The sequence below is a fragment of the Pithys albifrons genome, chromosome 3 (assembly GCF_047495875.1).
Source record: "Pithys albifrons albifrons isolate INPA30051 chromosome 3, PitAlb_v1, whole genome shotgun sequence".
NCBI classification, from domain to species: domain Eukaryota; kingdom Metazoa; phylum Chordata; class Aves; order Passeriformes; family Thamnophilidae; genus Pithys; species Pithys albifrons.
The window spans coordinates 31631856-31657264 of record NC_092460.1 but is presented as its reverse complement, the minus strand read 5'-3'; the positions used below and the strand labels follow the sequence as shown (position 1 = coordinate 31657264).

Genomic DNA, 25409 nt, shown 5'->3' with positions numbered 1-25409 from the left:
TTTGCTCCTGAGGGGCAGCACCCGTGACCAGGTTTCACTGGGAACACGCTGAGCAGGACAGTCTTGCTGGCCTTTATACAGCAAGGCTCTCCAGGCACATTACTCTGTAAGAAGTGATCCCGACAATGACTCAACACTGGATGCACATCTGGAATTCAGTCACTCATTAGCAACATTTAAGTCACACTGACTTGGAAAACAGGGAGGAGAGAGATAAAGGGAAGAGCTGATTGTGAATGCCGTTGTTTTATCTCCACTCACCTGACCTGTGAGGTCCTGGGGTATCCAGGACACTCCTGTGAATCAGTTCCTCACCTTCACCTTGCAGGCAGCCCCAGCTGTGCCCACGAGCATTGCCAGGCATGTGGTGCAGCCAAAATCCCCAATGGGGTTGTCCCACTGGTGCGGGTGGGCAACAAATGGAACCTCAAGCCTGGCCTCAGTGAACAGCCAAGCAGCCACCCAGCCCTCCTACCTGCCCTCCCATCCCGTGCTTGCAGGAGAAGACATCGAGCAAGACACATTAAAATGAAGATACACAGCACAGAATTTTTAAATAATTTTATAATTTCCTGATGAACTTAGTCTGTGAATAAAAAAAGAAGAAAAAAAATGAACAAAGTGTTTATATTATCAAGGCAAAGTTGAATATAACACATTTTCTTTGCAATTTCATTATCCTGTCAGTAACATGACTCCAGCAATAAAACACATACAAGTTGAAGGCAGCGTGCGCACTTGCATCACGGACATCAATGTCTCCCGCTGCTGTTATTTCAAAAAGGAATTCAAGTACACTAGATCCCGACTCCAAAGCCTGTCTCCCCCTCCACTAAAGTGCAACACATCACTTCTAAAGCAAATGAGGGACCTGTGTCTGTGGAGTGGATGGAGCATCCCACAGAATTTTTTTTTAGTTCCACAATTTGTGAACCTGGTGTGTGACTCTCCTCTTTTACTGACCTGGAGGGAAACAGCAATTCACTGTTTCAGTGGGCTTGGAGCAGCATGTTGGGCTAGCACAGAAAATATTCCCCTGTTCATGGTCCCGTTTGATTCAGCATCTGAACAAATAAAGGCATCTTACACTGAAGGCTCCCCAGATATACTGTAATGTGTGTGTATGTAGGGGCCAAACACAACCACCCTTGGGCAGGCAGGGAGGACTTGGCCTTGTCCATGGAGAGCTGGGAAGATGGGACAGGTCAAAGGAGCAATGTCTACTCATAAAATCTGGCTTCAAATTTGGTTTTGAGTACATGTGACTGATAGATTAAGTTTTTTGCAAATTTCCAAATTAAAAAACCGTTTTGAACAAAAACCCCCCTATCAAAGCATCAAGAACCTAAAGCAGGAATATGTACTAAAAGCAAAACCAATTGACTTGATTTTCAAGATCAGAACCAAAAGTGCAAAATGGGGACAAACAGCAGATGAGAAGTCTGATGTTAAAAATACATTCACTTAATGAAATTCTTTACCTAGTCTCATAGGTAAAGCGACTTGTGTGGTTTTTTTTGTTTATGTTACATGTCAGTTTAGCCTCACACTGTTCCTTTTAAACCGTGCAAGTCGTTGATCCAACCAGAGCAGAAGGTGGCTGCTTGTCCATTCCTGACCCACAACCTGCTGCAGTGACCAACACTGGAGGTCAAGAAACGTAACTGTGATAATGGACCTACTCACAACTGCCTGCCCCAGCTGGTCCACACTTTCTTGTGTCCCTGGTGTCAATGGATGCAATGGAGAAAAAGGAAAATTTGGCCACAGCATTTGGCCCATTTACATCAGCACTTCTTATCTTAAGGGACACCTGGTGTTGATAACTGTTATGAGAAAAGATTGATTTCCAAAATACTGTTTCATTCTGCCCATTTCTGTCTTACATGTGTACAGTATAAACCTGGGAATGCAGGAATTTATACAGGGTTTGTAACATTTCCTAAGAGGCCAAGCAGCCTTGGACCTCAAAAGCCTGTGAAAGGCAACTGGTTATAATTATAAGCCCACAAATCCTTTTCCGTACTATCCCGAGAGGAGAAGTCATGGCTTTGTTGCTTCTTTACTTGAATTCCTTTTAATGAAATTTAGGTTTATATATTTTTTAAAACACATCTTTTTCAATTCTACTACTATCTTTTTTTTTGTTTCAATCTGACAACAGACACACATTGTTGGTAACTGCCCCAGCCTTAGGACCACACAGACAATATCGACAAGCAGAAAACAAAACAGGAAAAAACACCCCTGAAAAAGTCAGGAGAGATACTGATGACAGGGTTACAGCACTCACCACACACACTGGAAAAAGTCAGGATTTCTGTGTTTATGCTTTTGACACTAAAAAGTTTTGAAACAGTTTTTCCTTTTTTTTTTCTTTTTTTTAAAAATAGTCAGCAGACACAGCCATTTTGTTCAGAAGGATCTGCTGTTGTGTAAGGTTCCTTCCATTTATGTGGAAAAAACAATTAAAAACATTATTCTGTTTAAAAAACCCCCCTGACCCTCATTTTCCTCACCACGCAGATGAGAGGGGTGAGCAGAACTGGCCTTGCCAGGTGTCATGCCCCGTGCCTGACCCTCCCACCCCACCGGCCTCGCTGGGGCAGTGTTGGATATCCACAGCCTTCCGCATCCTCTCCGGTTCCCTCTTCCAGTGTGGACATCGAGCTGAGTAGAGGCTTCCTTTAAATGTCAGATGCCTTGATTGTACTATTTCCCTTTTGCATTTCATTGGAGTCATTTGAGGGATGTATGTGTTACTTATGTAGTGAAATTTCTGCTTTAAAATGGTATCAGTGCGTGACTCTACATCCTTTGTAAAGACCCCTCCAGAGGCAACAATTGGCAATTAGTACAGGAGTGGGGACTCAGTCCTGTCAGCCTTTATCAGATGTAGAGATTTCCCAACAAACTGAGCACTAGCAGCAGAATGGGTGGGAATTACAGGGCAAATGAAAAGAGGTGCCCCTTGATTCCAAAAGCCAGGGTTATGCCTACGAGATTTATGACATTTGTGCTCCCTTGTGCAAATTACTGAGAGCCCCAAAGTACCAGAAGATTTGCTGGAGAGGATATTCCTCCCATGCAGCCACAACGGCACACGTGGTTTGTGCATCACGTCGGACCTTCACCTTCTGTCCCCAGGACTTGGCAAAAACTGGATACTCCAAAGAGGGTTTGGCATTTTATGGAGCGAAAGCTGGTTAAAGGCAGTCAAAATGAGAGAGAATACTAGAAGCTTAGAGCTTCCTTTGGGAGCGCGCCAGGCAATTCTTCTTCCAATTGCAAACAGTGCTCATATCCTCACCCTGCAATTCTAGTGTTGTAATGTCCTTTTAGTGTTTTACATGAGGCTGGATTGAGAGGAAAATACATACTTGGATTGTGGGTGTCATGAACAAGCATGGTAGAGGTGTCAGCTTTTACACTGCATGTGGGCTTCAGGCTGCAGTTAGTTTTTTAGCCCAAACCCTGCTATAATGACCTATTTAATTGCCCACAGACAGCTCCTTGAGTCCTTACATCTCTCAGTTTCTCTACAAATGACAGACTGAAAGAAAAAAAAGTAATATTAAAGCAATTAAAACTTTCTCAGCTCCCATGGAAAATGGAACTTCACGCAACAGGAGAAGAAAAAAGTAAGTTTCCTAAGGGTCCCTGGGAAGGGCCCCTGATTTCCTAGAGCTGCTGCATGACAGGACTGCTGTGCTAGGAAACTGTCTGCATCTGCCTGGCTGCTGACACTTGGGAATAAGATCTTAAAAGGGCAGTGGTGGGTTAGGCAACTGGATGAGCACTGCAGTGTATGCACACACGTGGCCATTCTGCCATGTGCCTGACACGCAACTCCACGATGGATTATGGTAATAAAATCCCTTTGTTGCCCTAAGGCCAACGGTGCAGCACTTCACATGAGTGAAGAGAAAAAGCTTTCAGTGGTCACATTCAGCCTCAAATCACGGCCAGCCGTACCTCACAAATCCCAAAGTTCCTCAAGCTATTCACCACAAGATCTCTGTCAACATAGGATCAGCGAGATTACCTGAAATGGTTCAGTGGAGATGAAGTCAGATCAAGACTGTTCCTAAATGAGATCTGCTCTCTCCCTGAAAGCACTTTGCAGAGGTCTAAGACCAATGTTTAAGATGGGAAGCCTTGAAGATCTAGAAGATAACAGTGGTTAACGAGAAAAATCACAAAGGCCCAACAGTCTGGATGGGAGGAACAGCAGGTGTGTGGCTGGGAGATAAAGGACCAAATGGCCAGCGTGAAAACTCACCAGGCTTGACCACATCCTCTCCGGGAAGAGGTCGGGAGATGCACAGACAGTGAGCTTCACCTGGCTGCCGATGCACGGAGCCTGCACACGCTGCCACGACAGCACCGTGCCCCTGGCTTGGGCACTTTGAACTATGGCAACACAGCCCCAAGCTGAGTCAGAGCTGCAGTAGAACCAGCAGCTCCCTGCGATGTGTGGGCACCGCAGTAAAGCAAGGGACCTGAAATAACAGCCCGAAGTGACCGCCCCTCATCCCCATCCCCTCCCCCTGTCCCTGCCTGCAGCAGAAACGCTATCAAGGAACATCTCAGTAAGAGGTTTACAAGCAGGAGTCATTTGAACCATCGATAAGGGAAATTCCACAGCTTCTCACAGAGGAAGGATTGTTTTACAGCAGGGAACCAGGGCAGATGGAGATTTGACCATATAAGTTAATGAGATAGTCAGGAGGGGTGGTGGTGGCCCGATGATGTTTGGCTGATGGCTCTGATGCTTTTACAGGCGGCATTAAATTCCTTGAGTGAGTAATTAGGGGTGATGAAGAAAAAGCAAGAGGAAAGATTTCAAAACAACAGCTCCTATCGAAATGTGCTGACTCAAATAATGGGACCAAAGGGGTGGATCTGGGACGAGGCACAGCTCAGCGGTACGTACAGTCATTGTCTGCACACCTTCCGGTGCTCCCCTCTTCCACACATTCAGGTTCCCATTACTCTCCTCAGCCAGGACAGAAAACAAAGCTTCAGACACAGGCTGATTGCAAAGCCCTGGCAGTTCAAAACATGGCAGAGGTGTGAATCACCCCTTCTTTGGAGACTTACATATTTCTTCCTAGTAGACACTGTGGCTATGGATCCAGTTCCTTCTGCTGACTTGTTACAGTAGAATCAATTGGGATGTGATTTATTTAAAATCCGTTATTTTCAATAGAGTCTACAGGTACTTAAGGTTTCAGTTTTGCCCAATTTTCAGTGCTTGTTTGGAAAAAAATACAGGGTACCTCTTCCCTTACTCAAACTTTTGCTCATTTCCTTTCTATTAGAAGCAATCGGTCACTTCTAAAGGTAAAGTGTGAAAGACCTACAGGGGAGCTGTGCTGTGGATTTGAAAGATGTAAGATATGTAGTTTTTCTGAAAGGGCCTGGAACATTTTCCTTAGCATAACATTTTAGTGATTAAGCTCAAAATGTAGTAAGTCATATAGAATTAAACTGCAGACTCTGGATGGGAGGTTTACTGAGAGGGTTCATAATTAGCTAGTGACTAGAAAACCAAGATTTCTTCCACTGCTGTGTTTATATTTGGTCTCCTTTCACCCTCCCCTTGTTCTCTTAAGTAATATGAGACAGGCAAAGGGGAACAACTCCTTTAAGGAGCACATGGGGACGTGTTAAAGGGTTCTGTCCTGCAGATGCCCCCAGACACACATAACCACTGGTAGCCAGGAAAAAAATGTGTCTCCCCATTAATGTATAGTCCAAGAATGAACACCCAAGTCCTACTCATAAAATAGGATTCTGACTTGCTACCATAATGACAAACTGACCTGGTATTTCAGATCTTATTACCTATCAGCAGGGGCTTTAATGAGTGTCAAAGATGGATGGGAATAAGACTAAACCCTCTCATATACATATAAGAATTGCACTGGTTTAAGTAAAGCTGTGATTTTACACATATCTACTCAGCTGGGTGCCAACTCCAGCAGAGATGCTCCTCTTCATAAGAATAGGTTATTGCTCTGAACTCAAACTCATTCCTTGTCAACCTAAGCTAAACCAAAATAAATTAAATTATAATTATAGTAAGGACTATGTTACTGATTTACCTAACTTAGCTTCAAAATTATACTTTTAAGCTGAATGATGCAATTTTCTCATTTACAAAATGCCTAAGACTATTCTGATGACACCTAATGTTCACAAAGCTATGGCCTGAAAACTTGGCAATGGACAAACTATACAAGTTAAAGCTGGGAGCTGATCTGTTGACCACACCTGCTTGAAGGGAGAGAGTTCTCTATAAAATAACTTAAGAGACACAGATCTATGATAAGAAACTTCATCTAAATCCCCCAAAAAATCAACTGATGGAAAGAGTTACCTTAATGCCCCACCTAGCAAGTCAGAGTCAGACCAGTGAACAATAAAAATCCAAGTTAAGTAAACAGAAAGTACCAGTATGCCTACCTTGTTTCCTAGCTGACAGATGAAATGCCTAACAGGAACAAGTAGGGAAACCTTCCTTTCCTCTCTCTGTTATTTAAGAACATAAGAAACATTGAGACAGGCAGTGAGAGCTGAGCTAGCTACCCGATGCTGGCCAGTCACAAGCCATAACCAGAGCACACTCAGGTTTGGTTTTAACACTATGAAATTTAGGTTTTCAGCTTTTATGAAAATAAAAAAAAAAGAAAAAAGAAAAATTAAAAGCAATATATGAATAAAAGGCAAGGGCTACCCTTCTGCAACCTCATGGAGAACTAGAGCTGCTTGTGTCCAGTGGATCCCCTCTTCTTTGCTCAGTGGACTTGGAAGAGCTCTGCTTAGCTGTATCCCAAAGTCACCACCACCAAAGTTTATGGGGAATCGGATTCTAAAGCAGAAAGGCAGTGAGAAGATGAACACCAAAATGACTGATTAATCATGGACTGGAAGAACCTAGAGAGCATGTAGTTTTTTAGAGGCTGGTTTTTTTTGCTTTTGTTTTTTTTTTTTTGTAAAAGGTGCACCAGAAGTTTCAATTCTGTTTTCTGTCTTTCACGTTGCTCTCCACTCTTACGGCTCCTTGGACTGCCTGGGCTTGGCCACTGGTATGCTGCTCCAGTGGGGCTGGTGGCCGAGGTCATGACGACTCCTCGAGGGCATTGACGACTTGCTCCAGGATGTCCGGGCAGTGATCCGCTATCTGCTGCAGGATGGCATTGGCAAACTCCTGCAGCTCCGCGCTTTCCTTCTCCCCCTTCTCTAGCTCGTCGTGAAGCTGCAAGAAACACACAGAGGCTTGGTCATTGCCTGCCACTCAGTGTGGTCACTGTGCCACAGACCTGCCCAGCAGGCTCAGTTCTGAGCTGAAACACCACTTTCAGGAAGGGAGCTGGCAGAGGTGTCTCATGCTGAGCCCTCCAGGGTCGGCATCTGCCCCTGGGGACTCCGTGCCCTGAAACCGGATGCTCTCCCTGCTCTTTATTTCACTTTTCCATTCTACAGGACCAGGTTTGTGACCTTCCCAGTTAAGGCCATTCCACATGAAAAAACTAGTTGGCTTAACTCCCCCTGAATATTCTGTGATAAATATGAGAAAAACTTCCTCTGTGAATGTTTTTCTGAAAGCAACCATATTCCAGAAGCAATACAGCAGTTTGCTAGTGTGTTGCTTCAAATACTTTGAATTTTATTCCTGAACAGCAGGATGTTTCATAGGTCATTATTTCAGGATTATTTCCTATATATAATCAATAGGAATGTTACATAATTACACAGAATATACTCAGAGTGAAGCAGAATTCTAGTTTTTCTGTGGAATTAGTAATTTTCAGAGACTGTCCTAACTCAGTCATGAGATGACTACACACAATTGCAGTGGAACATACACGATTTTTGTTTACTAACTCTGCATTTCCTGTTGGATCATTTGTTTTCAGATCACTTGGCTTGTAACAGGACATGAAATTTTAAACTTTATATTATTCACTCTGCCTACAGTTTATAAACAGTTTCCCCAACAAGTGGTGCTCCAAACCGTGTCACACAACAGACTGGAGTATATGCAAGCACATCTTTTAGCTCTGAGCACGATGCCATTGCCAGAATTAGAGGTCCACAGAGACTTAATGAAGAGCAGGAAACATCTGCCTTCAGTAACCTGTTTATCTGCCCAGCAACTGATAAAGTCCATGCTGGCTTGTGAACTGTGCAAAATCCCAAATAAGGCTCTAATTTGTGCAAGCATTTTAGGGATTACTGGACTCACAGTGGTCTAAGGATCTAACAGAACAAGGAGAAGCAGCACCTCTTACTAGCCCAGATGACACAGACAGATAGATTGGATAAGCTTTCAGGCAGACAGCCCCTTCATTGCTACATATCAAAAAACTGTTTTATTTTTTCAGACATATGATTTTCTTCTAACCAAGTATATTCCCTATGAATATAAGACAAGCATATATGTAGCAGGTACATATGATTAGATGGATTCTGAAGTTTATTTCAAGCTTCTGCATCCGAAGTTCTTTGTCAGTTTGACCAGCTGCAAGCAATTACTTTATTTAAAACTTCTTTTAAATTTGTTTTTGCTTTTTCCCTTTTAATATTACCTGTCTCTTCTGTAACATTTCCTATTCCTAATTGATTAATATTTGTATTGGAACTCTACTATGTTAATATATGACATGGAAAGGATGTCAAAATGGCATTTTTCCTGCCTGAAGGGATAACTGTTCATGAGTTTATACATTTCTTGATCTATGTTTTGCAGTTCTGTAACGCTGCTCACTGTAGGTTTTAAAAGGAGGGACCTATCAGGCAGCAGCACAACAGGGATCATTTTACCACTGTAAGAGCACGATGCAGTGGCAAAGGTTAGATTTCTACAATTAAAATTCTAATCAGATACAACACTATGTCTCTGTTTAGTGATGGTATCAAGCAAAGCACAGGAGACTGTTTCTGCAAGAAATACTGCATAAAAACAAACAGCCTAAGAATAACTATAGAGTAAATAGAAATGCTTTTCAGGGAAGTTATGGTACAGACTTCTTTGGACAAAAGTGCGAGAAAGGAAATTAAACGGGTGAGCTGTTACACTGTTCCCTTTACTAGGCAGGGTAGCATATAGTAAATTATTTGGGCTTTGCGTGCTGAATGTTAGTTTAATGTGTTCTTATGTGCTTTGTTCCTACTGGCTGCCGTCCTCCCAGCACAGCTATACGAACCCGAGAGGGGCTCCTGCCAAGAATCACAATGCAAGAGCAACCTGATCCTGCTCTGTGGAGTGACATGAGCCGGGGAAGTGGGGAAAACGAGAGGGAGGGGAGCGCTCTGGGCTCCCTAAGGGCAAGGGGGGAATTCAGCAGTAACCCATAATGGTTCAGAAATGACATGGTTCAGAAATAGGTGATTAGCCTGGTTCCAACAGCCTGGCAGAGTTACTAGTCAGAAATTCGCAATGGATGGATAAGCCTAGAGAGGTCCAGTCAGCAGCTGGGACTGAAAGAGTCAGAACAGCCAGTTAGGAGCAGTGCTGGCCATGAAAGCCAGGGGACTGGGATTCAGGGACTACCTCTGGGTTTCAGGTTGCTCAGCCTGGTGAAACCTCAGTAGCTCAGGCAGGCCCGGTTACAGGACCCTGCGAACCACCTCACCACTGGTGCGTTCATGGGAATGGTTGGAGCCTTCAACTCCGAGACAGGGCTGCATTTTGGCTTCCTGGGTCACTGCAAAGACTTCACAGTGCTGTTCATGAGAAGGCCAGGAGGCCATGGAGGCTGGGAGAGAGCAGGCAACGGAAGAAGCAGCCAACAATGTAGTTCTCCTTTTCTTATCTGACACCTGCAAGGGTCCTGAGCTCTCAGTCTGCAGGAGGAGAACCAGGAGAGGGCAGTGTGAGCAGGGAAAGCAGAGGTCCTGCACCATCACCACCTGCCCAGCCAGCATCCCTCCTCCTGGCCTTTTAGCCAACCCTCCAGGTGAAGCTCCAGGAAAGGACAAAGCAATTAAATTCATCATATATAAAAGCACCTCTGAGAGATTATGCTCCAAAACTGAAAGGAGGTTGGTGGACAAGGAAGAATCCTGCAGGATGTTATCTTCAGCAGGGCAAGACTGCAATGTGAAATCTCAGTTTCTTGCTGTACTAGTCAGCACTTTTGTTTTTACAAGATGCCTTATAAAATCAAGATAAGCCCAACATAATAAGCCCATGCCAAAGCGAATAAATCAAATGCAATTAAAAAAAAGTAAGAAACTTAAACAGAGAAAGAAAATGTTTCCAAGAAATGAGTTTTTGACCATCAAGAGCCCAAAAGGAGATGGCTCTGAATGCTGAAGGCCAGCAACAGTACTTTGCACATTAGCACAGACAGAAAGTCTGCACAGCTGGCTGGCAGATGTCTGTGATGGAAAAAAGTAGCAATGATAGCCTTGAGTTTGCTTCACAACATCTAGGTTTAATAATGTGATTCCTACTTCAGCAAAGACGTCTTAATTGGCTCTATGGCTCGTGGCAGCATTTCTAGATCCTGTATGTCATCTCCACTGACGTCACTGCTCTCAGAAGCAGCTGTGAGCAGCACACATCAGTCCTCATTCAGGCAAGTGTCTTCATGGGGAACATCCATCTAATTCTCTATGGTATAACTTCATTCACCTGGATGTTTGGCAGCCCAAATTTTAGGGAAGTTTCCCTAAAAGTATTACTCAGATCTGCTTGTGGTTTCCTAGGTTTTCTTCTCATGAATGCAGGTAGAAATGGTGTTATCCTTCCTCTGACATTCTTCCATGAAAATAAAGGAGTGCAAACAGCGCTTTTTTGCTGGCATTTTCAGCGGAGGATATGAGGAGATTAAAACACTTGCCTCACAGAAATGACCAAAAAAAGAGAAGGCAAGGCCAGATTTGTTTGTCTAGTTGAAGGCAAGTAAAAATAGACAGCTCAGAAAGAAAAGGATAGCAAGGACCACTGAAGTGCTTCATGGTATTTATATTTGGACAGAAGAACAGAAAAGACCTTCAGCATCTCAGGGGAATGAAAGATTGCAGATAATCTGCAACAGATTCAGACACTTTTCAACACTGCTGCCTTCCTTCCTGGGTTTAGAGCAAGTCATGATAGGAATACTTTTCCATTTATAGTTAAACTCCATCAGCAAAAAAACCCACCTAACAATTTAACATGAATTTAGATTCTCTGTTCCAAGATATTTCAGAATTTATTTACAGATTAGTTGAGAGAGATTATAATTTCATAGTTAAGAAATAGCATGTTATGGTTTTATATGCACACAAGGTGAATTGTGGATCTGCTTCACAGAAGTTTTGCGGCCTTTGCTTATTCCATAATGTAAACAAGACAACATTAAGCTGAGATTCTTTAAAATTTATTTACATGGAGGAGGTTTACTCCCCAGTGTGATTTTCCTCTTGTTAACAATTCCACAAAAACACTGATGAATAAAGGCAAACACAGGCCATGGAAAGTAAAACTGGATTCAGAATATGAAATGCTTGTAAAGCAGCACAAACAAACCCAATGCTAACAGGAGGAATTCTATAAGACTACAATATTTGGATATTGAATTATGTTTGTCCAAAGCTTAAGTGTTTCTGGGTCAGGTTATGGTTTGCCTGAAAAATCCATTTAGAGTTTAAGTAAGAAATAAGCATCAATAAGAAATTAAACTGATTTAATCTTACCCTTTGTTTTGTCTCAAAATAAGTTAAACTTCACTGTATCTCGGGCAAAGAGCCAAGAGCTTTTGCATCTACCCAGACTAACCAGTGTAAACATGTATGTTTGAAGTAGTGAGAGCCAATTACATCAAAACCTTTGTTTCTCAATTATATACCTATAAAAGGGCCAAAAGAAAGGGTTTGGAATATGGAAATCCAGACTGACAAACTTTAAAGACAAAAAAACCCCCACAAACTATTTTAACGTAAACGCTTAAATATTTCTGCTCTATCTGGAAACACTGTTTTTATGTCAGCCTTTTCAAAACATTTAAAAATTAAAGAAAGATTTCAAATTAAACTGTCTTTTTACATAATGTAAACATTAAAAGTATGTTTTAATGGTATTCAAATATATTTGATTAGATTTTGCAACCAATTTTGACAAAAAAACGTGAAAAAGTTTGTTGAGGGCTCTTGTACCATATACTTGGACTAACTTTGCACATGGGATTTATCCTACATTTCTGAGCATCTCTAACCTCTGTGAACAGCAGAAATCTTACTATTTCCTTCGTAAGGAAGGAATTTCAAAATTATTTAAATGGGAAGGAGTAAAATCAATGCCTGTAAGTTACATTTTGCATTGGACTGCCTAAGTTTTCCTGCGAATCTGGCATTTGCAGGCAATATGTCCATCCTCCAGCAACAGCAGCAATCATTTCACAGTCAGAGGACAATCTGCTGTTCATGTAAACTCTGTTGTACAATATACACTGAATATTAATGCTGCTGTAAGTGTACAGAAAGCTGTTTTTTTGTGGCTAGGCAGAACAAGTAACAACTATTACTTGTACCACATTTAAAAGACGTGTGGCACTTAGGGACGTGGTTTAGTGGTGTTGGGTTAATGATTGGAATGGCTGATCTTAGAGGTCTTTTCCAACGTAAATGATGGCTACTTCTGCTCATCTCAATTGGAATGCACCATGTTAGGTGCCAGATTATTCTCCCTAAGCCAGACTGCTTGACACTGCCAGAACTACTCTGTGCTTGTACTTTGCCCCGTGCTTTCTCTGCTGATGAATTGGGGCTCCCCATCTCCAAAGGGACTCTTGTCTGTTTAGTCAAGGTCTGACAGTCAGAAACAGGGAAAATTCACCTATCTACAAAGCAAACCTTAAATACCTCTCCTATATGTCCTAGCTGAGGAGTTTTGGAGAAACTTTTGAACTGTTAGGACAGAGGGCTGATGGGTATTTGTGGTCTTGTGTAAAAAACTGAAAGGACAAGGCTGGGAGTACCATTCAAGTACTTCTTAAGTTGACCACATCCATCATGCCATAACTTTACTCATTTTTTTGTGCATAGAATTACTTATTTTAATTGAAATATATACTATCAATCATCATAATTACCTATTTCTAACTTGAAAGGAGATACAAAGTCAAGCAGAATTCACAGCAGTAGCTTAGCATCAGGAGATGCTGCAAAAAGCTTTCACAAGGATCATGGTGTCAGAACAAGGCCCAGTGTAACAGAACTTGTTACTAATGGCAAGACAAAGGGAGAGATGACCTTCAAAAAATAAGGTAAGAGCTCAGGTTGGCACAACATGTGCTTGTAGGAATTGCTTGAAGTGAGACCACAGTAATTTTTGACACACACTTAGGAAATGTTTGAGCATGTCCTGAAATCCCTTTATATCTCCTTTCACATTAGGAATAGCTAATGATACTGATTGACAGTATATATTTTAATTAAAATTAGCAATTTCATGCACAAATAAAAATGAATAATGCTATGGCACTATGGATATGGCCAACTTACAGAGAATGTTTGTGACTTTAGCCAGTATTTAAGAACTATGGCACTGATCCCAAGTTCTCATCCTCACACAAAAGATTAAATATAAAAGTTTAAAATGCTATAAAATGTAAAAATTTTAGAGAGTTCCTATATCCATTACTTTTTTCACTAAACTTGGGAAATACATTTGCACAAGAAGGATATAAATTGTTGCAATTATTACTTCTAATTTCTAACAGAGACCAGAAGTGGGCTGTTTAACTTTAAAATACATTATGCACTCCCATAAGATTACAATTTGAAAATAAATGACATAAATCAGGTGGGGAAGATAAGAAGCTAATGGAAGAGCAGTCAGAGAAGGAAGAGAGGGTATAACTGAAGTAATAGAGTAATTTAGAATGATTAAATGCAAAATATAGCAGAGAAATTTCTTTACAGAAACTAAGTCAGTTGAGTAATTTCTCATAGATGATACAGAAGTAAGAATGCAAATGGGATCTGAACACAGGATGCTTCTAAGATTGCTATTTGTAATTTGGAGTAAAGTATATTCCACTGACATTATTGCTTGCATATCAAATCAAAATATGTGTTCAGTATTTTCAAAATTTAGCAAGCAAATATACAATTTTAAAATGAAACTTGAAAGCTACGTATAGACAGTTTGGTGTCCTGTACGAAAAGATGAACATTACTTTGCTGAGAGTGAAATGTGAATTATGTGCAGTGTAAATTATGCTCCATGGAACCAAGCCATGACTATTTAGCTTACACACCTCAAGTTGTGGCTGATACAGTGAGGTGACATTATCACCTTTTTCCTTCCTCTGCTTCAAGCAGCTGAGCAGGAACGACATTCCTGATTTCTTGGGAGAGGCTCAGTAAGCAGGAATCTTGAGAAGGTCTGTGCTTTGGCTGAGCTGGTACACAGGGAGGGAGAAGAACCTTTCTGCACTATAAAGGCTCTTCTATGGTCATAAAGATTTTTCAGAAGTGCCTTTCAAGCAGCCACAGGTGCAACACTGTGCTCTCAGAGCAGGTGACTCCTGAGAGAGCAGCTGATGGAAATGCATCTGCCCAGGTCTTAAAGACTGCTGTGAGTGTCCAGGTCACAACACAAATGCTGCCAGAAACACCTCTGGGACAGAGCGACAGTTCAGTTGTGCAGGGAAGCAAATGGTGCTTGGGGCCAGCAGAACTGGCAGGACAGCCAGCAGCCTGGACATGCCGGACATGGCTGGAAAGAACCAGTGACAGCAGGGAGCCAGGAGGAAAAATGCCTCCTGCACCTCAGATTAAGAAAATTATTATTTTAATTATATGGGATGTATCGAAAATAAGAAGCTGCCCATATTATGATGTTCTGTACCTCATAATGGAGATGGATTTGAAGCAGTAAGACACATTTCTAGCAGTCCATAAGCTATTAACAACACAAACACTGTTGCCTGCTCCAATATGTGGTTACTGCATTTCATTGTCTCCTTTTGCCCCCTCACACTGCTGCCTTTGCACCACAGCTCAGCACAACACCTCTCACAGAGGGAAACAGCATTTTCACCAAATTCCTCCTCCTACTCCACTCTCTTCTTTTGTAAAGGTAAGAGCAAAAAACCCCCAAACTATAAATAAAAACGTGGACCATATAATTATGTCCTTAATGTAATATCCTTTCATATAGGAATATAAGCCTGGACTTAAAGGCAACTACCTGAAACATGAAACGTGGCAGTAGTTCTATAGAGCTCAAGAATATTACCATAATGATACCTTTAGGACAAAGTGAAAGAAAATATTCTATTTAATAGAAATTGCTAGGATAATGCAATTATTTATACTGAATGAATGGAACTTTTATTTCTTGGTGTCAAGACTGGGAACATTCTGCCTTCCTTGTGGTAACTTCAGTTTTTCTAATAAGAAAAGTTAAATAGGACATGAACTGGTTGAAGGAGGACAGTTCCAGAAACTGGCTAACTTATTTGGAGGCATTGGGTCAGAACTGACTCAAAGGGATATTTTCCACCACAGGAATAAGTTAATGACATAGTTCTGAGCACTTCAGATTCTTTATTGTCCACAAATTGGTGTAGTGTACTATTTTAGATTAGATTTTGAGACACCATATATTCATAATTACTGGCTTCAGACCTTCATTGCAAATGGACCAAAATTTTACTACAGTAAGTCAGCCTCACAAAATGCCTTTGTTAAAATGTCATCAAAAAATGATATTTTGATTACAATCAATTAAAGTCACTCAGGATTATCACTGACCTTAATGGTAGCTTAAAGATACTGTTTTACATAAGAGGTGTACCAATTGTCAGTCAGACTTTGAGACTTTACAAAATTATTTATGTGGCAACAAATTCCCCTTAGAACCATGGTGTTGATGCTGGCAGATGCTTTCCCAACAACTACTTGTACATTAGTTTCTGCGGGTCGCTGTGGATGTGCTGCAAGAGTGACAAGCTTCCATCTACTTCACAGACCAGTTGTACCTACTGAAAGAAGCCACAGAAAACTCCTACTATTTGTACCTGAGCCTCCCCAGTAGGCGTGAGAGACCTACAGAGGACATTGGCAGTGATGAAACACAGCAAGACCAACCTTTGCCAATAGAAGTTGCTGCAGTGGGAAATCACAGCTCCAAAAGCTGCAGCATGAAAATGAATTCTCAACTATTTATAGAAAACCCCCAAAACAACCAAACCAAACTAAACAGTCTCATTGGTGAGAAGTGGATACATTGGCATCATTCTTAAATATTATTGGTGCTCAGTTAAATGTATCCTCCCTAATCATGTTAGCACTTCTTAACATTCAAGAGGATTAATTTTTTCCCACTGAGACTTGTGAAGCATTATCTACAGAGGATCATATTAGAAGGGACAGGACTGAATTTAATGCACTGGATTTGAAGTAATTTACAAAACTCATTAAAATTCCAAAGATGCAAAATGGGTATTCTGTGATGGGCTTTGGCGAATCTGGAGATCTGATTCCCACTGCCCATGGGAATACTTTAAGCACAAAGGAAATTTTGCAGTTAGAAAAAGAAAAGCTCCATGACCTAAAGGAAAAAGCTGCTTTTTAAATTGAAATATATCATTAATTTGTGTTTTTCAACTGGACTGTCTTAAATACAATCTAAGTGAGCATGGGAAAGCAGAAGAGACTACATTTTATTTTAGTTTTATGCATGAGAATCACAAACGGAGTAGTTACTTTAAACAAAAGTGGTGACAACAATGCAGAACTAAGACAATGATGTGAAAGGACAGAAAAATACATTTTTTTTCTCTTCTCCAGGACAACTTAGACAATTCCTTTTTCTCACAATGCATTCTTTACTGGGCAAGCCATAAATGCTGCTAATGGGCTAGCAAACTTTTAATGGGAAATATTATCTTTTATTAGACCAGTACACAGAACTGGTAAAACAGCTGCTGTTTTGGGCTGCCTATTCAGAAGAACTTGACAAAGAGAGCTCTTCCTACTTTCTTTCCCTACATCCCTTGATCAAATAGCAAACATCACCTGGCCCCACAGATGGTGATTATATACAAAGACCATCACAGCTGTACTATCTGGGTAATTTATTTCAGGGATTTCTAAGCTTTGCCCACATCCAGCCTTTACTTTTGTTTTCAGAGATGCCTCCCATACATGCCACAGGTTTTTGTCATCCTTCATCCTACCCTGAAAGACAAGGTGGTTCAAAATAATATGCCTCGCGTTTTGATTTATAACATAGGACCTGTACCTCTTCAACAGAGGTGGATGGAATTGCCTTAAACTGAAAAACTTTTCATCCTATATCAGTGATTACGGAACCCAAGAGGCTCTGCAGGGAAAAGGAATGTACCATGCCTGTAAGAGGCAAATGCAGATATGGAGTGAGGCACACAGCATATGCTGAATTAAATACATGTATGAAGACAGGTACAAAGAGAGAAGGACTGTCTTGTACCATCTCAGCCCTGTTACAGGCTTATTTATCTCTGCTCTTGTTTCTGAATTTTCAGCCATGCTCCTGTTGGCTTCTTGCAATTTGGCTGTTCTCCCCAATTTTTGAATCAAAATTCAGTCTTGAGTTGAAAGTTCAAGGAAATTAGCTTTAAGATCATGAAAGAAGCAAACCAGAGCTGAAGTGTTCAAGACAGGCCAAGATAGTGTTCACTGACCCACAAATCCCCTTTTAACTATATAGGCCTTACACCAGTTTGTGTGCACACTACATAGAGTTTATAAGACATAGGAAAGTGAATAGTGAAAGAATTGGCATTATAATCCAAAGTCAGGGCAAAAAGAAAAAACTAGTCCCATTTAGTTCTGGTACAAGCTCCTTGTAGTAGTTTAAGTTAAAAAAACAAAAGGTATTCAGTAGCATAGGAGTACAATAGTAAAAAAAATTGAAAAGAGAAATTAGGAAGGAACTAGGAATTGTAGGGAATAGTAAATTATGGTCTAAAAACCAGAGGAAAAAACTGACACTGAGGGGACTAAGGAAGGTAAAACAAGAAATTCTCAGAGCTGGGAGAAAAGATTATTTCAGTATCTGATTTATAACTAGATTGATAGACTCTTGTGGAGACTTCATCAGCCAAACTGCTATTACACCATTTCAGTTCCATATTCCAAATCTCCTGGAAATACATGGCTGGGTTTCTGAAATCACTGTGTGTGTATATAAACATGGGTGTATTGCAGGTAGCACACTGAGCCCAAGTCTTGATTTAGGAATCCAGGTAAAGACACTGCATTCATTTACATAAAGTGACACATAAAAATGTGCCAATCAAAGTATAAATGGTTTATGGAATTAAAAAATAATTAAGAGCCCAATGACTACATTAAATAATAAAAAGTAGCTAAAATTTGTTAACAGTTAAACATGGCAACAGAGGTATCTTGCAGTTTGATCTCCCATGAGTGTGTAGATGCAAGGTCTCAAGTACAGATAAAGGAACAGGTGAAATTCCATAATAAATGTTAAATGGCAATAATTAAAAAAATTACCGACTCCTTTTATCAGCTGAAGAGTTGACCTTTGCTACCCATTTTCACCACTTAACGAATGGTTTCACACCCTTTTCGTGTGGCACATCAGTAAGACCCCACCAACTGTTCAAGTCCTTGTTCAGAAGTTCAGACCACAAGCTCACCTGCTCCTGGGTCATCTTCTGCAGCTCCTTCTCCCAAGCTGCTTGGTCATCCTCCAGGTGGTAGGAGGCAGGCGGGGTGAGTCCACGCAGAATCAGGGGGTCACGGTCATGGCAGAGGGCTGTCAGATGGCCAATGTACAACTTCAACTTGCTGCGGTTCTGATCGAGTTCTAAGAGGGGCTGAATTATCTGAAAGAGGAGAACCGACACAGTGAGGAACAGTCTGAGACCCAAGCAGTGCTACAGGGAAAGATCAGCATCTTGTTCAGCTTCATCGTGTAAGAAACCTGAACACGCTCTCCCCCCCCATCCTCTTAGCCCACAATGTACCAACCATCCAAGTGAAGCAGAAAAAACAAGTACACTGGGGAGGGGTGTGGTGATGACAGCTGTGTGATTAGTAAGGGAAATAATGATGATATGGGTGAAAAAATAAAACAATATTAAATTGAATGCATTAACTCTACTGATTATCCAACAGTGCTTCAGTCAACTACTTCCAACAGAAAAAAATTTCTCTGATAAAAGGTGGCTGTCCACAAACAAGGCAATGGCAATAGAGACTTTTAGCTCATTTTGCCAAAAAAGTACATTGTAAATTAAGTCTGCAATAAACATGGTCTAAATCAAATCACTTCAAATGATGCCAAGAAACTGGATAGAGATATATCTTCATCACAAAGTTAAAATATAATTTTTTTATTTTATATAGTTAATATAGTCTTCTATAGTTTTGAAAAGGTAATGGCTTTCATTTTGCAAGACAGATTCTATATAAAAGACTAAAAAACTAAAATTAAAGGACTTTATTAAAGTTATATTTTATTTCATTAGACTTTACCCAGTCTGAATCTAATCCTTATTCTCAATGCAATCCAAACTGGACTCATTCAGCTCCCATAAAAGATATCTGGAGAACCCTTTTTTGGTTTTTTTACAAAAATATAGAGCTCAAGTGCATAAATACATACTGGGCATCCTTTGCTATGACCTCTCACAAATACTGCTTCACATGGCTCTAGATGTTTGTGGGCATATATTCAAAAATGCAGTAAAGCAAAACTCCAGTTTGCAGCTGATGAAAAATCAAGAAGAACTGGGCTTAGTGCCTCCCTTCCACAAAATGAGGTGCTGAAGCTGCAGGCACTGATGTATACGGGCAAGGAGAGCTGGAGAGCCTTGCCAAAATACAGGCAACTCCTCTTTGTGTTCCCAGGCAGAGGCTGCACCTGCTGTTTGTTAGGGGGCCAGAGACATCTCTTCAATAGGACACCTCTGACCCTGTTAATGAATAAGGAGTGAGATAATCTCTGAGTCAACAGAAACAGGGTGCTGGCATGACTTTCAATAAAGGCTCTGGCTTCGACCCTTTTTAATAAGGCTGTCAGGGCTCACTTATTTTGCTTCTAACACTGTTTAACATGGATTAGTTCTGTAGAGTGTGAGGATCTGAGGCATGGCTAAGCAGCTAACTCATGTCAGGCTCCCTGTTCTGCCAAGCTCAGCTGTGCTCAGCAGCACACACCAGACCAAGGGGATGGGCAGTGCCCACCCAAAGCCACGAGGCCATGGCAGAGGAGACAGCCAAGAAACCTGCAGAGAGTGAGCTCATGGGCTTTATTAAAAACCCTAGTGCAGCCTTGGGGCAACCTCTGTTTGTAGATATAGACGCACACATAAAAATAACGGTTTGTTACATGAGGACAGGATGAGTGGACAGAGAGGTGGATTGAGAACAGGCTGAACAGCAGATGCCAAAGAGCTGTGATCAGTGGCACAGGATCTAGTTGGAGGCCTGTCACTAGTGGTGTCCCCGAAGGTTCAATACTAGTCCCAGCATAGTTTAACTTATTCATCAAGGGCTTGGATGAAGGGGCAGATGCCTCCTCAGCAAGTTCACTGATCACACAAAGCTGGGAGGAGTGGCTGATACTCCAAGGGCTGTGCAGCCCCTTCAGAAGGATCTCGACAAGTTGGAGAGGTGGGCAGAGAAGAACTGTCTGAAATTCAGCAAAGGGAAATGCAGGGGCCTGCACCTGGGGAAGAGCAACCCCATTCATCAGTACAGGCTGGGGGTTGACCTGCTGGAAAGCAGCAGCTGAGGGTCCTAGTGAACAACCAGCTGTCCATGAGCCAGCAGGGTGCCCTTGGGGCCAAGAAGGCCAAGGGTATCCTGGGGTGCTTTAGGAAGATCATTGCCAGCAGGTGGAGGGAGGTGATCCTGTCCCTCTAGTCAGCCCTAGTGAGGCTACATCTGGAGTGCTCTGTCCAAGTCTGGGTTCCTCAGGACAACAGAGACATGGAGTTCCTGGAGCAGGTCCAGCAGAGAGTTACAAAACTGATTAAGGGACTAGAGCATCCCTCTTACAAGGAAAGGCTGAGGGAGCTGGGCCTGTTCAGCCTCAAGAAGAGGTGACTGAGGGGACCTCATCAGCATCTATCAGTATCTGAAGTAGTGCCAAGAGGACAGAGCCAGGCTCTGCTTGGTGGTGCCAGGCAGTAGGACAAGAGACAACAGGCAGAAAATGATGCACAGGAAGTTCCACCTGGACATGAGGAAGAACTTCTTTATTGTGTGGGTGACAGAGCACTAGAACAGACTGCCCAGAGATTTTGTGGAGTATCCTCACTGGAGATATTCCAGAACCATCTGGATGCAATCCTGTGCCATGTGCTCTGGGATGGCCCTGCTTGAGCAGAGAGATTGGACCAGATGACCCACTGTGGTCCCTTCTAATCTGACCTGGCAAGTGCAGAAGGTCAGAATACTCTGCTCTCCTGTACACAGGGCAACAGGAGGGGATATTTTAATAGCATCAACACAGTTACATTTCACTGCCATTACCAAGCAACACTGTATTTAGCCAATTACATCAGTCAGCTTTGGTTATTTACTGAATTTGCACTATTTGCCTCAACATCTTATGGGTTAGCAAGATTATAACCTGAAAGTGTATTGTCTCTGCACTTGAAAACCAGTGATGCTTTTAATTTGACTAATACCTTTGCTATCTTTCTTACTATTTGGTTTGCCCACAGAGGGTAGAGTGATGAAATATCCCATCTTAAAAAAAATATAGTTCTATAAAAATGTGAAAATGCATTAGTCCATGTCTAGTAACAAGCTGCCCATTCAATGTAGCAGCTGCCTTGTATTCTTTTCAGATACCACAGTCTATTGAATATCCATCAGATGTGCAGATTCCAGTCTGAAAAGAATCCGACTTGCCAACCTTCCTGGCCATCCTTTGAGGACACAAACCACTGTTGAAAGAAAGAAAGCAGAGCTATCTGGCAAGTAAATATGGAAGAATTTCATACAACAGTTGAATTTAATTGCTCAGGGATAAATCCCCTTGCGAAGCACATTCCTCCTGTACCCTTCCCCCTTACCTCAAGCTGGAAACAGGCCAAATGAGGCGTGTGAAAGTTCTTAACTCGCAGCCTTCCCAAAGCTGTTCACAGAGCAATCATTCCTCTCACTTGGGATCCATTAAATACTGCCAGTCAAGTAGGAAGTGCCCTTCTATCTGCGTTCCTGCCGTATCTCATTTGCGCTGGCCACTTAGCAAGAGGCACTGTGCTTCCCACACAGCAGAGCTGCCACTGCCTTATCTCAAGAGGGTGTAAGAGCATTTGCTAAGTGGAAAAACAGTGCAGTGCTGGATTCATAAACCACATCACATTCTCATGATCTGCTCAGAGCTGTGGAGCTTTCTAGGAAAACAATGGGTGAACAGACCAAGCCCAGGAATATCCCAAAGCAGCCCTGACTCATTAATTGCCCTAATAGGTTTAGGCCATCCTCATCAATGCATGGAATGAAGTCTGCTTAATGTACCCTCAAGTTCAGAATATTGCTAATGGCCAGCTAAGTCTGACAGTGTGTTTCACTAAAAAAGGCAATCACTACAACACTGAGGGAGAAACATGAAATGCCTGACAAATCTCCAACACAAACCCAAGCCATCTCAGCCAACTAATAAAGACATTCAGGAACACACTCCACAACAAATTCAACTTGAAAACAACATTATCGTGTTTTTTGAATTTTTGTAGATTTTTTTTTTAACTTTGAGCATGACAAATGTGAATCTAACTTTAGTTTTACAACTCATTGGGGGAAAACAGCTTTAGAATGAAATTATCCTGTTTATTCTGCAGTGGTCGTGCTGCTGTACAATGGTCAGCTGAAAAATGGGTACCTGTAATTAAAAGGTTTTTATGCTAAGTCTCTGCATTTAAATATGTGTGTGTATATATATATATATACACACACACTATATAGATAAGAACACGTACTTGTAACTGCATGTAGTTGGAGAGACCTATCTAAATGTCTGGTCACTTTTACTATGCAAGATGAAAGTCTCTCTCCCATACAGAGACTGCAGTGTCTAAAAGTTTGTCTGAGCAGTGTCTTCTGTAAATACACAAACCTCACAAAGGTGGTTACATGAAAAAGAAAACCAGTGAATGGGTGGTGTCAGTGCAGCAGTGTCCATAGGACAGGCACACGATACTGGCTATCCATAACCATCTGAACAACAAAGTATGGGTTTAATCAATGTGTAATTCACTACAACCAACAGCTTTAATTATGGGTTCTCTGGGCAGAAAGGTTAATGACCTGGTCACCTTTCTCCCTGCTAACCCTCCCTTCTTCTCTGAAGGAAGCAACCACTTTTCCTTTGCAGAGCCAAGTAATTAACTTCACTAATTTCAGATAATACCTTCTAAATTCCTGCTTAACAAAAAATCTGCAGCTCCCATTTTGAATAAAGTCTTATAGACACCTCTAAAAGCCTGTCTGTTTTTACAACTACATCAGTTGACCCTGTCAAAGTTATCTCCTTGCACAACTTGCCTCAGTCATCAGAATCGTGCATCAACATGCATATTGATCATGAATCAACATCAGTAATCTTTTTCTTACAGGTACAAACCTATGATTTCTCTGAGAAACCAAAAAAAGGGAGAAAATAACACCTTCTTGACACAGCAATAGCAATCCAAGGCTCCATAAGTACATTTGGCACTGACAGGACTGCCGTTGTACTCCCCTATCAGCCTGACTAACCTGCTTGCACATACTGGGCATGCATGTACTCACTACACATGGCTAAAGGGCAGAGGGATGCTGAGAGGTACTCTTTATTTTGCAATCAAATAATTCACCACATTTTTCTTAATTTAACCATAAATCTCTAAATATTTGAGGAAAAAATCCCTGTAGTAACAGCCATATCAAGAAGAAAATAAAACAGAACAGACAAGTAATCTCGGGTGTCAAAGTAATCAACATGAGGTCAAAATGATAGTGTTGTTGTATCAAAAGTGTTCCAAAGAAGTGGAGGCAGAATGAATTTGAAAGTTTCCAAGGAATTCATTTGAGAAATGATTTATCTTGCTAGTGTGGTCTATAGGCTATGAGTTTACATTGTAGATCCTGCAAAGGCACAAATAAATAAGGAATTCTGAAAAAAATCCAACTCAAAATCAAAAACCTCACCGAACATCTCCTCAAGACTTCAGATTGGACATAACAAATATCCTTGGAAATTAAATTAAATGCAGGTATCTTTTTATCTCCCATTAATCATATCTTTCATGTGAGTGTGGAAAATTATTTTCAACATACAGATGCAACTGTGTTACCCAATAAAACCTGCTTCCCAAAGTACCACTGCACAGGAGAAGATGGGCACAAAAATTGTGTAGGCACATTTTTTTGCTAAAAAGAAATGATTGCAAGAGGACCCGGCAAATTTAAAAAAAGATGGTGTGTGTCACAGTGGATCCTCAGATACCTGCCTGTTCCTGGGTTTTATTAAAGACATTGCCAGAAATTTTGCCAACATAGATAAATATCTTATGTTAGGAGATATGGAAATAAACTAAGATACTGAGTGACAGAGTCTGGAAGTATTTGCAAGGCAAATGGAATTGGGCCTTCTTGCTCAGACCATTTGTGTTTATTTGGCAACAAACACAAGGGCTAAACGACAATAACCTCGCAACCATTGAATGCAATGGAGTTTTATGAGCCATGAATTTGGCTCAGAATGTGCAAAGCTTTCCCAAATTCAGAACAATTTATCACTGATGTCTTCCTTTCATTATTTTAAATGGAAACAGAAGAAAGTTCTCAAAAAGACACATCCTGACCTCAGTTCAGTTCAGCTCAGTTCACTGATGCACAGAGATACTTGGTTTCTTCAGAAGACCACAAAACAAAAGCTCAGGGACAGGCTCAGTTTTCTTAAGATTTGTTTTGAAGACAAAAAAAAAAGGGATTTAAATCTAACTTTCATAATTTTCTCCTCATAAACCAAAACAACATACGTGAGGAGCTGAAAGAGATTCTGGCTATTTTGACAGAGCTGTCTTGCTCAGTTCCTTTCTGACAGAATCAATTAGGAAATCATTTTTATATAGCAAATCATTTTAGAAATTTTTATACATCATGAACAAATCCCATGGATTAATGATTTCCAGAGTTCACCCTCTTCACCTTGGGAAAAATCCAGACCAGAAAAAAAGAACAGAGAAAACACAAACCAGAGAAAGTAGTTTTGTCATTAGTTCCCTCTGTTTAAATAAAATCTTTTCCCCATCATGTAGGTGAAGCAAAGAATTGCAGTGGGTTGGTAAGATTCCTAAAGCACTGAAAATGAGCAAGTAATTCTGAAATATTTTTATACGTAACAAATCCAGAAGTGTTTTTCATGACACTGGCAACTTTTGCTTACATGG

The 25409-nt window shown here is 41.2% G+C and overlaps 1 protein-coding gene across 9 annotated transcripts in view; it reads right to left on the bottom strand.

The window, feature by feature from the left end:
* Positions 1 to 526: 526 nt before the first annotated feature.
* The window catches only part of ERC1 (ELKS/RAB6-interacting/CAST family member 1), a 299501-nt gene continuing 274618 nt past the window's right edge, over positions 527 to 25409 (bottom strand). For 6 of the 9 annotated variants that reach the window (XM_071551238.1, XM_071551240.1, XM_071551241.1 and 3 more), the window contains 2 exons: positions 18654 to 18842; positions 528 to 7264 (listed from right to left, as the gene is read on the bottom strand). In XM_071551238.1, coding sequence (XP_071407339.1) covers positions 7127 to 7264; positions 18654 to 18842 — 327 coding nt within the window. In that variant the 3' untranslated portion in view covers positions 528 to 7126. Of the gene's footprint in view, positions 7265 to 18653; positions 18843 to 25409 lie in introns of those variants that run through there. The other 3 variants (XM_071551244.1, XM_071551245.1, XM_071551243.1) reach the window with 2 other exon arrangements.